The sequence below is a fragment of the Mauremys reevesii genome, linkage group 1 (assembly GCF_016161935.1).
Source record: "Mauremys reevesii isolate NIE-2019 linkage group 1, ASM1616193v1, whole genome shotgun sequence".
In the NCBI taxonomy this organism is placed as follows: Eukaryota; Metazoa; Chordata; order Testudines; family Geoemydidae; genus Mauremys; species Mauremys reevesii.
Window position 1 is genome coordinate 62,973,625 of NC_052623.1, and position 19,258 is coordinate 62,992,882.

A 19,258-nucleotide genomic window follows, 5' to 3' on the forward strand; every position below is an offset into this window, starting at 1 on the left:
TGTTTAGCTGGCCACAGCCGACACGTGCAGCACCAGCGAGGCCAAGGGAGCCTCCCACCTGGGGGACACTGTCCGTTTGGCGGACAGCGGCGCGCGCTGACTTTACACAGCCGGGGAAACCGCTGGCCAGGGGAGCGCCGCCTGAGCCATCACGCCCGGGACACAACAAGCTTCCGCGTCCGCCCGAGCGGAGCTGCCCTCACCCGGGACATGCCCGGAGCAGCGGGAGGAGGGGGCGGCGGCGCCGGTGCTAGAGCCCCGGGCAGGCAGCGGGGCGCCGAGGATGCCGGGCCGGGAAGAGGCGGCGGAGGCGGCTGGCCGGGAGAGGGGCGCTGCGACTCTCACCTGGCGGCGGCAGGCGGTGGGGTGCCGCCGGTGCCGCGGTCCGGGCTGGCTCGCTGGCCCTTGGCGGCGGCGGCTCCCCCCTTCCGGGGGGGCTTGGGCGGCATGTCGGGCCCGTGCGCGGAGCCACCGCAACTGTTGGGTCAGAAGTTTAAACGGCCACCGAGGCGGGGAGAAGGGAAACGGACAAACCGGTTCCCCGTCGCAGCCGCGACCGCTCAAACCGCGGGAAAAACGTCACGTCCGACCCGCCCACGGGGCGGAGCGCGCGCGCGCGTCACTTCCCAGCCCTCGCTCGTTTCAGAGCAGGGAGAGAGAGAGCGTATTCAGAAGGGGGCGGAGCCTGCGTACAAGAATGAGGCTGAGAACCCGGAAGAGGAATTCGGAGTCTTGGCAACAGAGGCGCCAGCGCGAGCCGTTCAGCCAATAGAGACTCACTCACTTCTCTTAGCCAATAGAGGAGCTGCCGCCGTCTCTGTTCTCCAGCAGGTGGAGTAGCTGCCTGACCTTGAGCCCTGCCGCTAACTCGGGGCTGCGCCTCGCCCTCACTGTCGCCTTAAGGGAGACCTCGCCCTGGCTCTCCTGGCTGCTGCCGCCCCGGGGAGGCCCAACAGGCCTTGCTCCTTTTGGTCAGTTAGTTTTTCCTGCCAGTTTGGAGCATTAGAAATTTAAATCTCGTCTGCTGCGGCAGGCGACCGGAGAAACGGGACAGAAAGCAGAGAGGTGGCGTGGAGTCGGGAACCAGAGTCACACTGCTGAAGAGGTCTGGGGTTCGTTCGGTATCAGAGGGGGTAGCTGTGTTAATCTGGATCTGTAAAAAGCAACAAAGAGTCCTGTGGCACCTTATAGACTAACTGATGTATTGGAGCATGAGCTTTCGTGAGCGAATACCCACTTCGTCAGATGCAGGTTTCTTAATGTCATGTAACTCCAGTGGTTACCGGACCCGTGGGAGAAGTGACATCTTTGTCCAAGGTTTGACACCAACAGCTCTTCAAATAAGGGAATTGTGCTCACAATACACTCCGCTAAGAGGCTAAGAAGTCCTCCAGCAGACTCAAAGGAGACCATTCTTTATATTCATGCTATTTTGGAAGTAAACAACAAGCAGGGCAAAACAACAAATTTTAAAAAGTTATACAGGTCTTCATTATATATTATAATTGAATTTCCCCTCCCCCCCCAATCTTCGTGAGAGCAATGCCTTATATTGACTGTAAATCTAGAATCAAAGACATAAGCCTCCATTCACCTGTGTGCGCCTGTGCCTGCCTTGCACTGCTCTGGTGGCATGGAGACTGATACCTCAGAGCTAGAAGATCTGACCACTGGAGGAGTCCCTAGCAGAGAGGAATCCTCGGCTGGCATAGTGCCACCAGAATAGGAGGTGAGGCCACAAAACCTAGGCATGACTAACATGTTCCTGCCGTGGAGCTCTTTGCCTAAAAGCTAATTGAGTAAGGGTATGTCTACAGTACGGGATTACTCCAGTTTTACAGAATTCAATTTTTGGAAACATTGTATAAAGTCAAGTGCATGCGGCCACACTAAGCACATTAATTCAGTAATGTGCGTCCATGTACCGAGGCTAGCATCGACTTCTGGAGCGTTGCACTGTGGGTAGCTATCCCATAGTTCCTGCAGTCTCCCCCGCCCATTGGAATTCTGGATTGAGATCCCAGTGCCTGATGGGGCCAAAAACATCGTCGCGGGTGGTTCTGGGTACATGTCATCAGTCTCCCCTCTCTCTCCCTCCCTCCCTCTGTGAAAGCAACGGCAGACAACTGTTTTGCGCCTTTTTTCCTGGGTTACCTGTGTAGACGCCATACCATAGCAAGCATGAAGCCTGCTCAGCTCAATGCAGCAGTTATGAACATTGTAAACACCTCGCGCATTATCGTGCAGTTTATGCTGAACCACAACCTGCAAAACCAGGCGAGAAGGAGGTGGCAGCATGGCAACAAGAGTGATGAGAAAATGAACACAGAATTCTCTCAAACCACGGGCCCCAGCGCTTTGGAGATCATGGTGTTAATGGGGCAGGTTCATGCTGTGGAATGCCAATTCTGGGCCTGGGAAACAAGCACAGACTGGTGGGACCGCATAATGTTGCAGGTGTGGGATGATTCCCAGTGCCTGCAAAACTTTCGTATGCGTAGGGCCACTTTCATGGAACTTTGTGACTTGCTTTCCCCTGCCCTGAAGCGCCAGAATACCAAGATGAGAGCAGCCCTCACAGTTGAGAAGTGAGTGGCAATAGCCCTGTGGAAGCTTGCAACGCCAGACAGCTACCGGTTAGTTGGGAATCAATTTGGAGTGGGCAAATCTACTGTGGGGGCTGCTGTGATGCAAGTAGCCAAAGCAATCACTGAGCTGCTGCTACCAAAGGTAGTGACTCTGGGACATGTGCAGGTCATATTGGATGGCTTTGCTGCAATGGGATTCCCTAACTGTGGTGAGGCGATAGATGGAACCCATATCCCTGTCTTGGCACCGGAGCACCAGGGCAGCCAGTACATAAACCGCAAGGGTACTTTTCAATGGTGCTGCAAGCACTGGTGGATCACAAGGGACGTTTCACCAACATCAACGTGGGATGGCCAGGAAGGGTTCATGACGCTCACATCTTCAGGAACACTAATCTGTTTAAACGGCTGCAGCAAGGGATTTACTTCCCAGACCAGAATATAACCGTTGGGGATATTGAAGTGCCTATAGTTATCCTTGGGGACCTAGCCAACCCCTTAATGCCATGGCTCATTAAGCCATACAGAGATAGCCTGGACAGTAGTCAGGAGCAGTTCAACTATAGGCTGAGCAAGTGCAGAATGGTGGTAGAATGTGCATTTGGACGTTTAAAGGGACACTGGTGCACTTTACTGACTTGCTCAGACCTCAGCCAAACCAATATTCCCATTGTTATTGCTGCTTGCTGTGTGCTCCACAATCTCTGTGAGATTAAGGGGGAGACATTTATGGCGGGGTGGGAGGTTGAGGCAAATCGCCTGGCCACTGATTACGTGCAGCGAGACACCAGGGCGATTAGAAGAGCACACCAGGAAGTGCTGCACATCAGAGAAGCTTTGAAAACCAGTTTCATGACTGGCCAGGCTATGGTGTGAGAGTTCTGTTTGTTTCTCCTTGATGAAAAGCCGCCCCCTTGGTTGACTCATTCCCTGTAAGCCACCCACCCTCCCCCCTTCGATCACAGCTTGCTTTCAAAGGAAATAAAGTCACTATTGTTTAAAAACCATGTATTCTTTATTAATTGATTATAAAAAGAGGGAGAGAACTGACAAGGTAGCCCAGGTGGGGTGTGGGAGGAGGGAAGGAAGGAAAAGGCCACTTCAAAACTTGTTGAATGACAGCCTTTTGCTTGGGCTGTCCACTGGGGTGGAATGGCAGGGTGCATGGAGCCTCACCCCTCCCCCCCGCCCCGCGTTCTTGGTCATCTGGGTGAAGAGGCTATGGAACATGGGGAGGGCGGTTATACGGGGGCTGCAGCGGCACTCTGTGATCCTGCTGCTACTCCTGAAGCTCCACCAGATGCCAGAGCATGTCCATTTGATCCCACAGTAGCTGCAGCATTGCATCCTGCCTCCTCTGATCTTTCTGCCGCCACCTCTCATGTCGAGCGTCCCTCCTGTCCTCACATTCGTTGGCCACTTTCCTGTGTTGTCAGAGTGGTATCGGTATGGTGCTCTGCTCTCTCCAATGTTGATATCACTTGGCTGCGTGCGTGTGTTCCCTCTGTGTGCTGTCCCAGCTCTGCACAGATAGCTGACACAGCAGACCCAACGAGAACCCCCAATAACCACAGAGTCTAGTAAGATGCAAAGTCACGTCGACTAGGTTTATTGCGACCTCGGACACAGATTGCAGTTCCCCGTAGATTACTTACTCTACCGGGCATATTACTAATAGGTGCCTCTTGGCAATGGACCCGGCTCAGTCAGTGGCGGGACTTTCCACTGCCCCCTAGGCCGGACAAAGACACCGCCCCAGGAATGCATTCTTATACACAGATACAAACAAGTTACACATCACACCTGACGTATTGAGGGGCCACCCCTCTATGCAGCAAAGTTCAACCTCTCTACGTATTTAGGTGCCGCCTTTTACCTTGTACATGTTGGTTCGATCAAAACAACTCTATCCATCATATTACCCTTTTGCCCCTGTCATTGGGATGGGCCAGCCTGTTCTTTATTATCTGTGTGGAATGTGCAAGTATGTGAATGTTCAGTACCTTTTAGGTACGTATCTTCTTGCAGCATCAGCCCTTTCCTTGCTAGCCTCTGTGAGCAGGGCCTACCTCTGGCTCACAGCTTAACTTTGCTTTATGTTAGCAAAGTCTTGACCATTACTTCAGTTCAGGCCTCAGGCCTTATACCAGGCCTTGATACCAAGGTTTATATCTCAGGGGCTCCTTTTACTACATCCTGTACTGTGATACTGTGTCCTTCCACTCATTCAAATGAGCTCTTTCACTGCAGGTTGACTGCATGATCTCAGAGAACATTTCATCTCGCGTGCATTTTTTTCACCGCCTTATCTGAGATAGCCTTCCCAATGGAGGAGGGAAGCTTGAAAAATTTGCAACTGTGGGAGGGAAAAAAGGGAGAGAAGTAGTGATAATCAAGATACATTTTACAGAACAATGTGTGTACTCTTTCACGGTGAACAACACTATTCACATTACATAGCACATGTGATTTCGGTACAAGGTCACATTTTGCATCTTAATATTGAGTGCCTGCAGCTTTGGTGTTAGAGATCACAGACGCAGGGCCGGGCAACAGAATTCGGCTTGTATGTGGCCATGGTAAGCCATTGTTTTTCGGCTTCTGCAACCTTCATAAAAGCAGCGCCCTCCTTTCCCATACCAAGCAAAGCCTGTTGAGTGCTGCGGTTTCCGTGTTAATGTGCAGCAGCAGAAACCGAACTAACCCCCACCCATCCAATTATCTGGGATAATCACTTTACCCCTCTCCCCACCAAGTGGCTGGTATCAGGTAAGATCCCTGCTAGCCAAACAGGAACAGCTCAGCGCCAATCATCCCCCACCCCCCCCCCACCCCACACACTGCTTGGCTAACTGCAGGGAAGGATTTCTTTTCAGCCACAAAAAGAACAGGAGTACTTGTGGCACCTTAAAGACTAACAAATTTATTTTAGCATGAGCTTTCGTGAGCTACAGCTCACTTCTGTAGCTCACGAAAGCTCATGCTAAAATAAATATGTTAGTCTTTAAGGTGCCACAAGTACTCCTGTTCTTTTTGCGGATACAGACTAACACGGCTGCTACTCTGAAACTTTTCAGCCACAGGCAAACAGCCCCGTAGGAATGGCCACCTCTGTCCCCTTAATTAAATTCCTGTATTTCAACTAGGTTACCATGAACGATATCACTCTCCTGAGGATAACACAGTGAGATAAAGAACAGATGTTGCTTGAATGCCAGCAAACACCGGGACCATACGCTGCCAGGCTTTGTCATGCAATGATACCAGATTACTTGCTACTAGCATGGCTTGGTAAAGTGTCCTACCATGGAGGACAGAATAAGGTTGCCCTGTCCAGAAACCTTCTGCAAAGGCTTTTGGAGTACCTCCAGGAGAGCTTCATGGAGATGTCCCTGAAGGATTTCCGCTCCATCCCCAGACATGTTAACAGACTTTTCCAGTAATTGTACTGGCCGCGAATGCATCCCAAGTCCTCAGGGCAAATTAATCATTAAAAAACATTTGCTTTTAAACCATGTTTTATATTTACAAAGGTACACTAACCAGAGGTCTCTTCTATGGCTTCATGGTCCAGGATACTGCCTTGGGAGGGTTGGGAGGCTACTTCAGTCAGGCTGAGAAAAAGATCCTGGCTGTTGGGAAGAATGGTGTGCTGTGTGCTCTTTGCAAGCTCCTCCTCCTCCTCTTCTTCATCTTCCCTGTCCGCGAAATCCTCAGGCATGGCTGAGATTACCCCCTCCTCGGACTCCACGGTCAGGGGTGGGGTAGTGGTGGCAGCACCCCCTAGAATTGCATGCAGCTCAGCGTAGAAGCAGCACGTCTGTGGCTCTGCACTGGACTCTCCATTTGCTTCTTTGGTTTTCTGGTATGCTTGTCTGAGTTCCTTAACTTTCACGCGGCACTGTAGTGAGTCCCTATTGTGTCCTCTCTCCATCATGCCCTTGGAGACTTTTTCAAATGTTTGGCATTTCGTCTTTTGGAACGTAGTTCTGCTAGCATGGAATCCTCTCCCCATAGAGCAATCAGATCAAGTATCTCCTGTACAGTCCATGCTGGAGCTCTTTTTCTATTCTTGGACTGCATGGTTACCTGTGCTGATGAGCTCTGCATGGTCACCTGTGCTGATCAACTCTCCAGGCTGGGCAAACAGGAAATGAAATTCAAAAGTTCCCAGGGCTTTTCCTGTCTACCTGGCCAGTGCATCCGAGTTCAGATTGCTGTCCAGAGTGGTCACAATGGTGCACTGTGGGATAGCTCCCGGAGGTCAATACTATCGAATTGTGACCACACTAACCCTAATTTGAACCAGCAATGTCGATTTCAGTGCCACTCCCCTATGTCGAAGTAAATGGCTTAGTTGTGTGGACGGGTGCAGGGTTAATTCGATTTAGGGCTGCTAAATTCAACCTAAACTCGTAGTATAGACCAGGCCTAAAAGACAGCAGAAGCAGGCTCTTATCCTCCATAGTGACTGGTTCACATAGAGGGGGTGAGGACTTTGCTAGTGTGATTCACAGCTATTTGCTAGATAGTCCAGCAATATTGTGATGTAGAAGGCCTGTGTTCTATTCCATGTGAGAAAAAGTGCAGTTTGCACATACTCAGAGACTTGATTATATTTGTATTAAGCATGCTCCAGAATTTTAGCTGCCAAACTTTAACAAGTCTCTACTGAGCATCTACAAATACAATTTAAATCTGGCTAGATTTGGGTAGAGTTTCATGGGGACACCAAAGGCACTAGACACTAGAGCGACCCAGTGCTAAATTTCAAGTCCCTGCTCCAAAGATGTATAAACAGGGAAATCTTGAGGAGTAGCGAGGTTATTTTACCTCTGTATTTGGCACTGGTGTGACCACTGCTGGAATACTGTATCCTGTTCTGGTGCCCACAATTCAAGGATGTTGATAAATTGGAGAAAGTTCAGATGAGCCACAACAATTAAAGGATTAGAAAACATGCCTTACAAACTTTTTTTCTGGTGACCCAGTTGAAGAAAATTGTTGATGCCCTTTCACCAACGGAGCTGGGGATGAGGGGTTCAGGGTGTGGGAGGTGGCTGGGGCAGGGAGTTGGGGTGTGGGAGAGGGTCAGGGCTCAGTGCAGGCTCTGGGGATGAGGGATTTGGGATGCAGGAGGTGGCTCTGGGTTTGAGGTGGGGGTTCAGGGCTGGGGATTGTGGCACGAGCTTAACTCAGGTGTCTCCTGGTCAGCGGTGCAGTGGGGGTACTAAGGCAAGCTTCCTCCCTGTCCTGGCACCATGGACAGCGCTACACCCAGAATCAGGCCTGGCTCTTAGGCAGAGGTGTGCAAGTGGCTCCATGTGGCTTTTGACTGCAGGAACTGTTGTCCTCCCCCCGCCAGCCAGTGTTTGGGGCAGGGGCAGCGCACGGAGCCGCGCACGGAGCCCTGTGAGCCCCCACCCCCCAGGAGCTGGACCTGCTGCTGGCAGCTTCTGGGGTACAGCGTGGTGTCAGAACTAGTAGGGACTAGCCTGCCTTGGCAGGGCAGCACAGGTAACGAGACTTTTAATGGCCCCGTTGGCAGTGCTGACCAGAGCCGCTGCAACCCAGTGCCTTACATTCCACGACCGAGAGTTTGAAAAAAAACTTCTGCAGAAGCACTATAGCAGTGCAGTGAGCAGTAAGGATCCATCTGCATAGACCAGCTTTCTGGCCTTTGGTCTTAGATTGTCAGCTCCTTAGGCCAGGGATGATGACTTCATGTCTTTGTATAGCTCCAAGCACAATGACCAATCAGATTTGGAGTTTCTAGCCCCCACTGTAGTTAGGCTGTGAATTAGCAGATAATCATAAAATCTCACTGAGGGGTGAGCCTAGGTGAAGCAGAAACAAGCTAAAGATGAATGTTTTGTTTGGCTGTCGACAAATAAAGGTCCTGATCCTGATCTCATTGAAGTTCTTGACAAAACTCCCATCATAGTGTGTGTTTCATGCTGGAGCAGTTAAGTAATGCTGTTTTACCTCTCCAGTGCACTGTTCTTAATTTTAAGATTGCTAGCATATTGTTTTGATAATAATACACTGAGACGACTTTGGTTTGTGTTATAGAGCTGTTTGTTATTTCTGTGTTGCTAGTGATGACACTGCATATGGTACCCTGATATCTTGGGATGGGGGAAGAAGGGAGTTGTAGCAGCACGTATTTCTAAGATGCAGAGCAGGATAGTTCAGATTCAGCCCTGATGCCTTGACTTTGAGAGTTACACTTGCTTACACCAGAGCTAAATTTGGCCCTTTCTGCTAAAGTCTCCCACATAGCTACTCAAAATAGGTGGGATATGGACAGTTCCTAATAATGGAATTTTCTAGAGTAAGAATAAAGCTAATCTGTGCAGGAGACAGAATTTCTTGAGGACTGGCCCAAGACTGTGGAAGGAACGTCCTTAAGAACTAAGGACCATCACAAACCTCACCACTTTCCGTTCCAAGTAGAAGGTGCATTTCTTAGACTTCTCTTCTCTAACAAACACATAGTAATAGCTGTTATATATTAACTGTTATAGATTTATAAACATTTTAAAACAAGATACTGTACTGCACACAATTTTCCCCTTGGGAAAGTATGAGAACAAAAGCACATGATAGTGTCTGTAGCTTCTAAGTGACTAACAGCTATGGTGATAAGCGTTGAAAAGAATATAGGATAGGTTTTGTTTTTGTAACTCTATTATTGACACACCTGAAGTAAAGCTTAGCCATTTACTCACCATTCTCATGTGCACTGATCATCATTCAAACCAGAGAGCTAGAATAACATCACAACTAGCTCTGCAAGTAAGCAACTCACATACATGTATACTCCATCCACTGGAGCAGTGGTACACATATGCACAAGCCCGTCCATCACTTTGCCACAGCCAGGTCTCTTCTCTCAGGCCTCGTCTATACAGTTTTTGTACCAGTATTACTATTTTGGTTAGAGGTGGGGGTTGTTTTGTTTTTAAACACTGAAATAGTTATACTAGTAGACCCGCTTGGTATGGACAGTTATATTGGTATAAAGGTGCCTTATACCAGTGTATCTTATTTCCTTGCCTGTATGGGAATAACTATACCATTGATTTAGCAGGATGCAGTTATATTGGGTATAAGTTTTCACATGGACTGTCTGAGGAACCTGATAAGATGTGAAAAGGGCTCTTAAGGAAAAAGAAGAAGAAATGTTTCAAGGATTCTCTCAAGTTATCCTTGAGGCGTTTCAACACTGACGCAGAGTTTTGGAGAGATCTCGCTCATGATTGTTCTACCTGGCAAAGCCTCATCATTGCTGGAGCTACAGTCTATGAGGAGAACTACTGAGGCAGAGCAGAAGCGCCAGCAGTGTAAATCACGCAAAAGCAGCATGTCCGCTGTTAATCAAGTAATCCATGGCAGCATCTCTTGTTCAGAGTGCCACAGACAGTTCAAAGCTGAAATTGGCCTGATCAGCCATTCACGTGCTCACAGAAACCAAACTAACCAGTGATGTCATGGTCATCTTCGAATGCGAAGGACAAACAACATCACCCACACTAGGGGGAGTTGAACCACTTTATATACTACTTTAACTATGTTAGTATAACTATAGACAAGACTTAAGATATCTCATGGCTTTATCCAAAGTTGCAAAATGTGAATTATAGGTTGAGGAAGATTTGAAGCTCTTTAAATTTACAAGTCCAGTGAGGTATTTAATTGCTGCCAATAAATTACCTGGTGTGAATAGTTATTGGACATCAGGAAGTTGAATGGAACATACTAGAGAGTAATACAGGCCTCACCACAAAACAAACACTGCAGCACTTAGCAATGGTAATACTTCTGTGCTCCTAATATATTAATCTCAAAGTATGTCATGACAATGGGATTATTTTTGGTTAAAACGGAAGCTTTCAAAATATTTAGGTATGTTTCCAACTTTCAGTAAGAAAATCAAACCAAAGTTAAGCCAGAGAGGGGTGATTGGTGGACAAGAATGGTGAGTTCAGTCTCGGGACAGTTTTAAAAACTAGAGTTTTAATAAACTTAGTATTAAAAAAATACATAACCAGCCAACCAAGCACATCTTGCACAAGCCCCATTGCTTCTCAGTCCTTTCAGAGTGAAGCAAACTCTGCTGCTGCAACCAAAGCTGACCCTTTTGATCCCCACAGATCTTCAATCCTTAGAGGCACAGGGTGCAGGTAAATCTAGACCTGATATTCGCTTATGAGTATTACATGTACACATTGCATAAGTGAAAGTGTTGCGTGCTTCAGGTGTATAATTAATATTTACAGTAAAAATGGTCAGTTTTACTCTCATTTTCCTGGGAATAATTCTGAAATAAATGTGTTTTGCTCAGTATAGCACAGCATTCATGCTCATCCTTAGAAAACAGCAACCATGGTTCCTACAGTTCTGGCTATAGTTTTGCTTGGTTAAAACCAAACCAAACATATTTGATTAGAGGCATTGTGCACTAATGAGTCTATTTAAGGTGACATCAGGAATCAAAATTTATCACATAACATCCCCAAAATCTGAAGTCAAAAGAAAGCTCTAGACACTGAGTAACAACCAAGAAGCTGTACTGGGACATGTGCTGTTCAACATAATCATAAATGATCTGGAAAAGGGGTAACGAGTGGAGTGGCAAAATTTGCAGATGATACAAAATTATGTCCAAAGCAGATTGAAAGGCATTACAGAGGGATTTCACAAAACTGGGTGACTGGACAACAAAATGGCAGATGAAATTCAATGCTGATAAATGCAAAGTAATGCACATTGGAAATCATAATCCCAACTATACATAATGGGATAACTATACATGATGGGATCTAAATTAGCTGTTACCGCTCAATAGAGATCTTGGAGTCATTGTGGATAGTTCTCTGAAAACATCCACTCACTGTGCAGTTGCAATCAAACAAGCTAATAATGTCAGGAACCATTAGGAAAGGGATAGATAATACAGTAAATATCATAATTCTACTATATAAATCCATGATATGCCAACACCTAGAAAACTGCATACAGTTCTGGTTACCCCATCTCAAAAAAAGATAGAATTGGAAAAGTTACCACGAAGGGCAACAAAAATGATTAAGGGTATGGAACAGCTTCCATATGAGGAGAGATTAAAAAGACTGGGTCTTTTCAGCTTGGAAAAGAGATGACTAAGGGGAAATATGATAGAGGTCTATAAAATCATGAATAGGGTGGAGAAAATTAGTAAGGAAATAAGTTATTTACTCCTCCACATAACACAAGAACCAGTGGTCACCCAATGAAATGAATAGACAGCAGGTTTAAAACAAACAAAAGGAAGTATTTCTTCACACAACGCACAGTCAACCTGTGGAACTTGTTGCCAGGGGATGTTGTGATGGCCAAAACTATAACTGGGTTTAAAAAAAATATTAGATAAATTCATGGAGTATAGATCCATCAATGACTATTCGCCAAGGTGGTCAAGCGACGCAACATCATGCTCTAAGTGTCCCTAATCTCTGACTGCCAGACGCCGAATGATGGGAATGCTCACTCAATGACTGCCTGTTCTGTTCATTTGCTCTGAAGCAACTGGCACTGGCCACTGTTGGAAGACAGCAGCAAAGAATCCTGTGGCACCTTATAGACTAACAGATGTTTTGCAGCATGAGCTTTCGTGGGTGAATACCCACTTCTTCGGATGCAAGCAGTGGAAATTTCCAGGGGCAGGTGTGTATATATAAGCAAGCAAGAAGCAGGCTAGAGATAACGAGGTTAGATCAATCAGGGAGGATGGGGCCCTGTTCCAGCAGCTGAGGTGTGAAAACCAAGGGAGGAGAAACTGGTTCTGTAATTGGCAAGCCATTCACAGTCTTTGTTTAGTCCTAAACTGATGGTGTTAAATTTGCAAATGAATTGGAGCTCAGCAGTTTCTCTCTGGAGTCTGGTCCTAAAGTTTTTTTGCTGGAGGATGGCCACCTTAAAATCTGCTATTGTGTGGCCAGGGAGGTTGAAGTGTTCTCCTACAGGTTTTTGTATATTGCCATTCCTAATGTCTGATTTGTGTCCATTTATCCTTTTCCTTAGAGACTGTCCAGTTTGGCCGATGTACATAGCAGAGGGGCATTGCTGGCATATGATGGCATATATTACATTGGTGGACGTGCAGGTGAATGAACCGGTGATGGTGTGGCTGATCTGGTTAGGTCCTGTGATGGTGTTGCTGGTGTAGATATGTGGGCAGAGTTGGCATCGAGGTTTGTGCTCATGCTGCAAAACATCTGTTAGTCTATAAGGTGCCACAGGATTCTTTGCTGCTTCTACAGAACCAGACTAACACGGCTACCCCTCTGATACTTGACACCATGCAAGGCACTGCATTTAGCCGTATGGAGTGGAAATCCATCAACCTCATGAAGAAACTTGCACAAATACAGCCACTGCTTGCATCCGAAGAAGTGGGTATTCACCCACGAAAGCTCATGCTGCAAAACATCTGTTAGTCTATAAGGTGCCACAGGATTCTTTGCTGCTTCTACAGAACCAGACTAACACGGCTACCCCTCTGATGTTGGAAGACAGGATACTGGGTTAGATGGACCATAGATCTGACGCAGTACGGCCGTTCTTATGTTCTTACAAGGTTAACCATTATCTTTTTTGGAAAATGGAAACAATATGCACATGAATCAGCACAAGACATGCTTCCAAGCACATCAACATGACTCATAAAAACATAGTTCCAAGAATGAACCATTAGCCATTTCCTGGCATTTATTTAATCTTTTTTTGTAAACGCACAAAATACAACATCCTGAAAGATTTTAAGTTAAATTATCCTTAATGGGTTTTTTTACTAATTTTCATGTTTGCCTTATAACATCAAAAACAGGCAAATTTATTTTCAGAAGTCATGATTATTTAGATTTCCTACCAATTATGAACATATCCATTCTAAGAATAAACTGTCAATTAAACCAACTGTAGAATGAATAGATTATATTGTATACTTAAGAGAACCTTCCTCTGCAGCAAATATTCTTCCCTGACCCAAAGCAGTAACAATAGCAGGAACCTTGCTTGCAGAGTTTACAATAGCAGGAAGCTGTTCTGAATCCACATAATGTATCCTCCCACAGCATTAATAAAAGATCATTTAAGAGATAGAAAGTAAGAGAGAACTCAGTTCAGTTAAGAAACTTTATATTAATGTAAGATACAGACTCCCATAATATTACATTTTTTTTTTAAAAATAGGCATACATCAAGCAGCTAAACATTGGCATATTTTCCCTAAGTATTCCTGCTTTCTAATATATCAATGTCCAAAAATCAATATAGTAAATAGGGTCCAGTTCCCTTGCCCATGCCACAGCTCAAAAATGGATCTCTGGAGGTTCTCGTAATGGCCTTTTGTGTGGGAGGTCGCATACTTTTTTAACCTTAATCCAGCCTCGAAATAGCAGCAAGGAAAACAAATAAGTCTTGGGCCAGAAATTTGAAACTTACATGCTTAGAGTCCATATTTGAGCACCTAAATAAAAGTGACGTGATTTTTAAGGATTATGAGAACCTACAGTTTCTATCAGTTTCTCTGGGAGTTGTGAGTGCAACACTCATGGAGAAGGGAAGAGAAAATCAGGCCACTTTTACTTTAAGTGACTAATTATGAATTTATGGACCACGTCCTCAGCTGGCATACATCAGTCTATCTCCAATGACTCTAATGGAGCTAAGCCAATTTACACCAGTTGAGGACGTGGGCTTAGGTGTCTAACTTGTTAGAAGTTTTATTCTTAGTTTTTAGAATTCAAGTGTTTCGTTTGTCTGTGATAAATACAAGATATACATACATAAAAAACAGTTTTTAAAAAACAGCTTTAGAAAATGTTAACATCTTAGGTAATCTTACACTAAGATGTTTTTATATGAGGGAAAAGTCATCAGAGCTTCTTTTGCAGGGAATCTTTCTATTTGTATTTTATCAAAGCTGCAAACATATCAAGGCTTAATGTGCTTTATTAAAAACTGATCATTATATAAAGCAGTTTAACACTGATGGCCAACAACTTTGCTAATACACTTGCATACCTTTGCCATGGCTGACACAATCCTATCTTCATAATTAGTATGAATGCTTTGTATTATACAGCTATTGAATGCAATATGCAGATTTAATAATATACAATGACAGTAAATTATGGTGATAGAACAAGAGTTTATTAAAAATTAACCAACTATGATGAGTAAGCCAACCTTAGGTCTTCTCTTATTATGGTATGTGCAGTGTAAAAAACACACAATTTAAATGGATAGCACAATACTCATTTTAAATGAACAGCCAAAATGAACAGTGTGCTTCTTGTTGATCTTCCATATTACAATAATGTACTGTATTTTGATTTAATTTCACCACTCATCTAAGAAAGCTATTGGTGGGACAAATCATCTAATTCTGTCAAATTTCTGGAGAATATATGGCTTCATTCATGTGGAACAAGCATTAATTTTTCCCTAAATTAACTATAGCAAAAGAGAACCCAAGAAGACTTTTAGACAAACAGGTTTGTAAGATTTATTTTCCATTGCACATACATGGATTATATAAAAGTTAGTAACAAGTTACTGCTTAATTTCCTTACATTTTCTAAAGATAGTTACAGGAGACACTTGCCATATTAAAACATCAAGTCAGAAATCAATTTGAAAAAGGTAAATATGACAATATTTAAAAAAAACAAATTGCACATTTTAGTGAGGGGAAATTCAAATATATGTTTATCTATATGCTGTAACAAACTATATAGCTTAGAATATTACAGTTAGAAATAGTTCTTTCAGTCCGTTTGTACATATTTTTCTCCAGATTAATAATTCTTTTCAATTTTACTTAATTAAAACTGGCAGATATTTCAGAGACTTTATCTTCCTCGTAGTATTCAAGATTCATCACATGAAATGCACTAGTAACTAAGACATTATACAATTGCTATTCAAATATAAAAAGGGCATCACACTTGAAAATAAGAAAAAACCCTAAAACATATTTAAAATTTATCATGAGATGAAAAGTTTAAGATGTTCAGCAATAAAGCCCTGTCCACTACTTACGTCAAAGAAGATTTTAAAAAATAATCACTGCACACAATACAAAGTGGGATCATACTGTAATCTTTCAGTCTTCTGTTACAGTAATATTCTCCATTACTGTTCACAAATGAGCGTTTCTATAGCAAACCTATTCTCAAAGTGTCGAATCTTTCGGCAATTGGTGGCTTCACGCTTTTGAATTCCTGTTGAGAGTTTGGAGAAAAGGGGGAGGGAGGGATGACAAATGAAACAGAGTGATGCATATTAGGAAGAATTAAAGTATTAGTCCATTTACTGTAATAAGAAGGTACCAGAGGTTCCTCTCAATTCACTTTCAAATCAGAAGCAAATAGAGGAATACCAAATTTATCGACACTTTAGGGATCTATTATTTACTTGTGTCCCTTATTTAACATGGGATCAATTAAAGTGTTCATGTTTTTAAAAGGATTGTTTGCAATCATTTTTACAAAATAGTTAATTTTTCCCCATCTGCCACCTTCCCAAACACAGTCAGCAATCTGACTAAGTTACTCAATTAATTTACTTCAGAGTATGCTTGTAAACTTCTCCTTCCACATTAAACAAATGCTGAATAACAACTATGCATCTGACAAAGTCGGTATTCACCCACAAAAGCTTATGCTCCAATACGTCTGTTAGTCTATAAGGTGCCACAGGACTCTGTCGCTTTTTACAGATCCAGACTAACACGACTACCCTTCTGATACCTAACAATTATAATACTTCACTACTCTAGGCTCTTGAATCTGAGATTTTCAAAGAGCTTTCCACAGACAAATAATATAAGTTTTACAAGATCCCTGTAAAGTAAACAAGTATTATTCCTATTTTACAGATGCAGATTAGGAGACACAGAGCAGTTAAGTGACATGGCCAAATTTGCACAAAACATCTAGGACAAATCAATCAGTTTTCAATTCTGTCCTTTGGCCATAAGACCATCCTTTCGATATACGAAAAATTGAACCATAAAGTGTGTACATGTTTAACTATTCTGACAGTTATAGTTACTGATGGTAAAGGCCACTATTATTAGCTTTGTGTTATTTATATTGCAGCTGACTGAAAATCTTCTGCCGAAATACTTTTTCCAACACAAAATGTTTTTTCAACTAAACAAACTGAGAAAATTTTCATTTTCTTATAAATCCCTTTCAACTGTGGGAGTGGGGGATTCAAGGAAAATGTAAAGAAAAATTAATGGGGAAAAAGGTCATGTTATATTGCATTCATGTTTCAAGTCTTCAAATTTTTTAAGGTCAGGCTTAACAAAGCCCTGGCTGGGATGATTTAGTTGGGAATTGGTCCTGCTTTGAGCAGGGGGTTGGACTGGATGACCTCCTGAGGTCCCTTCCAACCCTGATATTCTATGATTCAGGATTAATACCCCATCATGCTAATCTCGGTGTAAACACAACAAAGAATCCTGTGGCACCTTATAGACTAACAGACGTTCTGCAGCATGAGCTTTCGTGGGTGAATACCCACTTCTTCAGATGCAAGTGGGTATTCAGTGAATACCCACTTCTTCACTTGCATCTGAAGAAGTGGGTATTCACCCACGAAAGCTCATGCTGCAGAACGTCTGTTAGTCTATAAGGTGCCACAGGATTCTTTGTTGCTTTTACAGATCCAGACTAACACGGCTACCCCTCTGATACTCGGTGTAAACAGGAGCTTCAAAGAGCCAATGACAGCAAGACCACTCTAAATTTTAATCTGAGAGGTACTGTCTTCAACATATCCGGCTGTTTATTGACTAGAAACATTAATTTTTCCATCAACACAAGATAACATTCTCAAGAGACTTTACCTTTCATGGTTTCTTTGCGCTGTAGTTTATAGGTTTCCTTGCCACGGCACAGACGATAAATAAAGAACCCCAACTGATCCACATTTTCAATGCGATCAGTAACAATCATCTGTTCATGAATCAGATAGGACTGAGGCAAGTATGTTCCAGCCTACATTAACAAAAAGGCAACAGTTCATTATTAGAAGTGCAATCATTCATTCTTCTGCTAAGTACACACAAGATAATTCAAATCAATTTTATTTACTCTCAAACAGCAGCAGTTCTATGCAAACGAGGATTTGCAGCTTTGCAGACTTTCAAAATACGTAGTACATACAGAATTTTCTTTTAAACATCAGGAATGTGACTGCATTTTAGTGCAGATATTTAAGAGAGAATAAAATAATCATATAAAATATCACAACATTTTCACAGCAGGAAACATTGATGTATAGTGTCTTCCATTACAATAATTAAATCTATATCATTTTTTTCCACACAAGAGAAGCAAATTATCTCCAATTAAGGTTCATCACTGTGGGCCAAATCTTGCAGTCTTTACTCACCAAAGACTATCAATTACTAGGGAGTCAATTGTTTCCAATACAAGTAAAGACTGCAGAAACGTGCATGAGGTTAGTACTATCTTGCTGATTGATGGAGGTCCCAGGGATCAGTAGTTTCCTACTATCCTGCATTCTGTTAAGTTTAAAATAGGCGGATCCCAAACATTTTCATAGCACAGGCCACAGCTTAATGGACTGTGAATGGGAGGATAGATGGTCCACAAGACAATCACATAACATCCCTGTGGCAACTATACCAATTGTTTAAATAAAAATATATTAGAAAGTATTTTTTCTTGTATGTTTGCTTTAAGGTCAGCTATTACCAGAAAGTAAGGAAAGCCCAAATAATGTGACTATTGAGCTCTCCAGAGACCACCAGCAAAAACTCTGCAGACAACAGTCCAGAAAGCTGGTTCAGAAAACAGAACTAGGGGTCCATTCCTCATCCATCTGGAGTCCACAAGAGTTTTGCCATTGATTTAAAAGAGAGTACAATCAGGCCCTATTGTGTGTTTCTGTCAGAGTAGAATATTCACAGAAACAAAAATTGGCAACTCTATTAAAAGTTGACTTTATTAAAACATTATCCACAAATAAATCAATCGGTCTTTCTAAAATGTGACTGAGTAGAAAGAGATTCCATTTAGTATAATTCCTATTTCTGACATTAATGAAGAGGGAGTTTTTAATCTATTTTTCACTTGTGAGTTCAAACACTTAAGCTACTTTTAAAAAGCACCTTGGAATCCGAAGAAACTGCTGCACTGCATCCAGAAAATTACATTAGCATAGAATATAGTGTAGCTGGCTAAAGATTTTTATTTTTATTGTCGATAAGCCACTTACGAGTTTCTATTACAAACCAGAGATTAAGGACAACAATATTTTTTCAGTCCAAGCAGCATGTTTAAACAAGCTGATTAAGAGCTGTTCTTTTTAGCACCAAGGTAGTGATTATATAATATTTACTTTGAAATGTAAAAGTATTCCTGACCACATCTGAAGAGGCAAACATAGGTGAATTGGTTTTTTTTTTTAGCTGACCTTGTAGTTCATTAAACAATGAACAGCCTTGTTATTTAAACAAATAATTTATAAGTTAAAGACCTTCCAAATTCAGCTGGAAAAAAAAAGTTTGTTTTCCACAGAAAGAAAATAAAGATTGTTACAGTAGAGACACTGCATATTAAAAGCACACCATATCGTAAGCTGCA

General features: G+C 43.2%; 2 protein-coding genes across 3 annotated transcripts in view; both read right to left on the reverse strand.

The window, feature by feature from the left end:
• Nucleotides 1-647, reverse strand: part of RB1 (RB transcriptional corepressor 1) — a 176,360-nt gene extending 175,713 nt beyond the window's left edge. Inside the window, exon 1 of one of the 2 annotated variants that reach the window (XM_039519842.1) lies at nucleotides 346-647. In XM_039519842.1, the coding sequence (XP_039375776.1) occupies nucleotides 346-449 (104 nt within the window). In that variant the 5' untranslated portion in view covers nucleotides 450-647. The remainder of the gene's footprint in view (nucleotides 1-345) is intronic. The other variant, XM_039519843.1, reaches the window with a different exon arrangement.
• Nucleotides 648-14,567: 13,920 nt separating this feature from the next.
• ITM2B (integral membrane protein 2B) overlaps nucleotides 14,568-19,258 on the reverse strand; it is a 29,219-nt gene continuing 24,528 nt past the window's right edge. The window contains exons 5-6 of the mRNA XM_039491728.1: nucleotides 17,494-17,644; nucleotides 14,568-15,859 (exon numbers count right to left, since the gene is read on the reverse strand). Coding sequence (XP_039347662.1) covers nucleotides 15,771-15,859; nucleotides 17,494-17,644 — 240 coding nt within the window. The 3' untranslated portion in view covers nucleotides 14,568-15,770. The remainder of the gene's footprint in view (nucleotides 15,860-17,493; nucleotides 17,645-19,258) is intronic.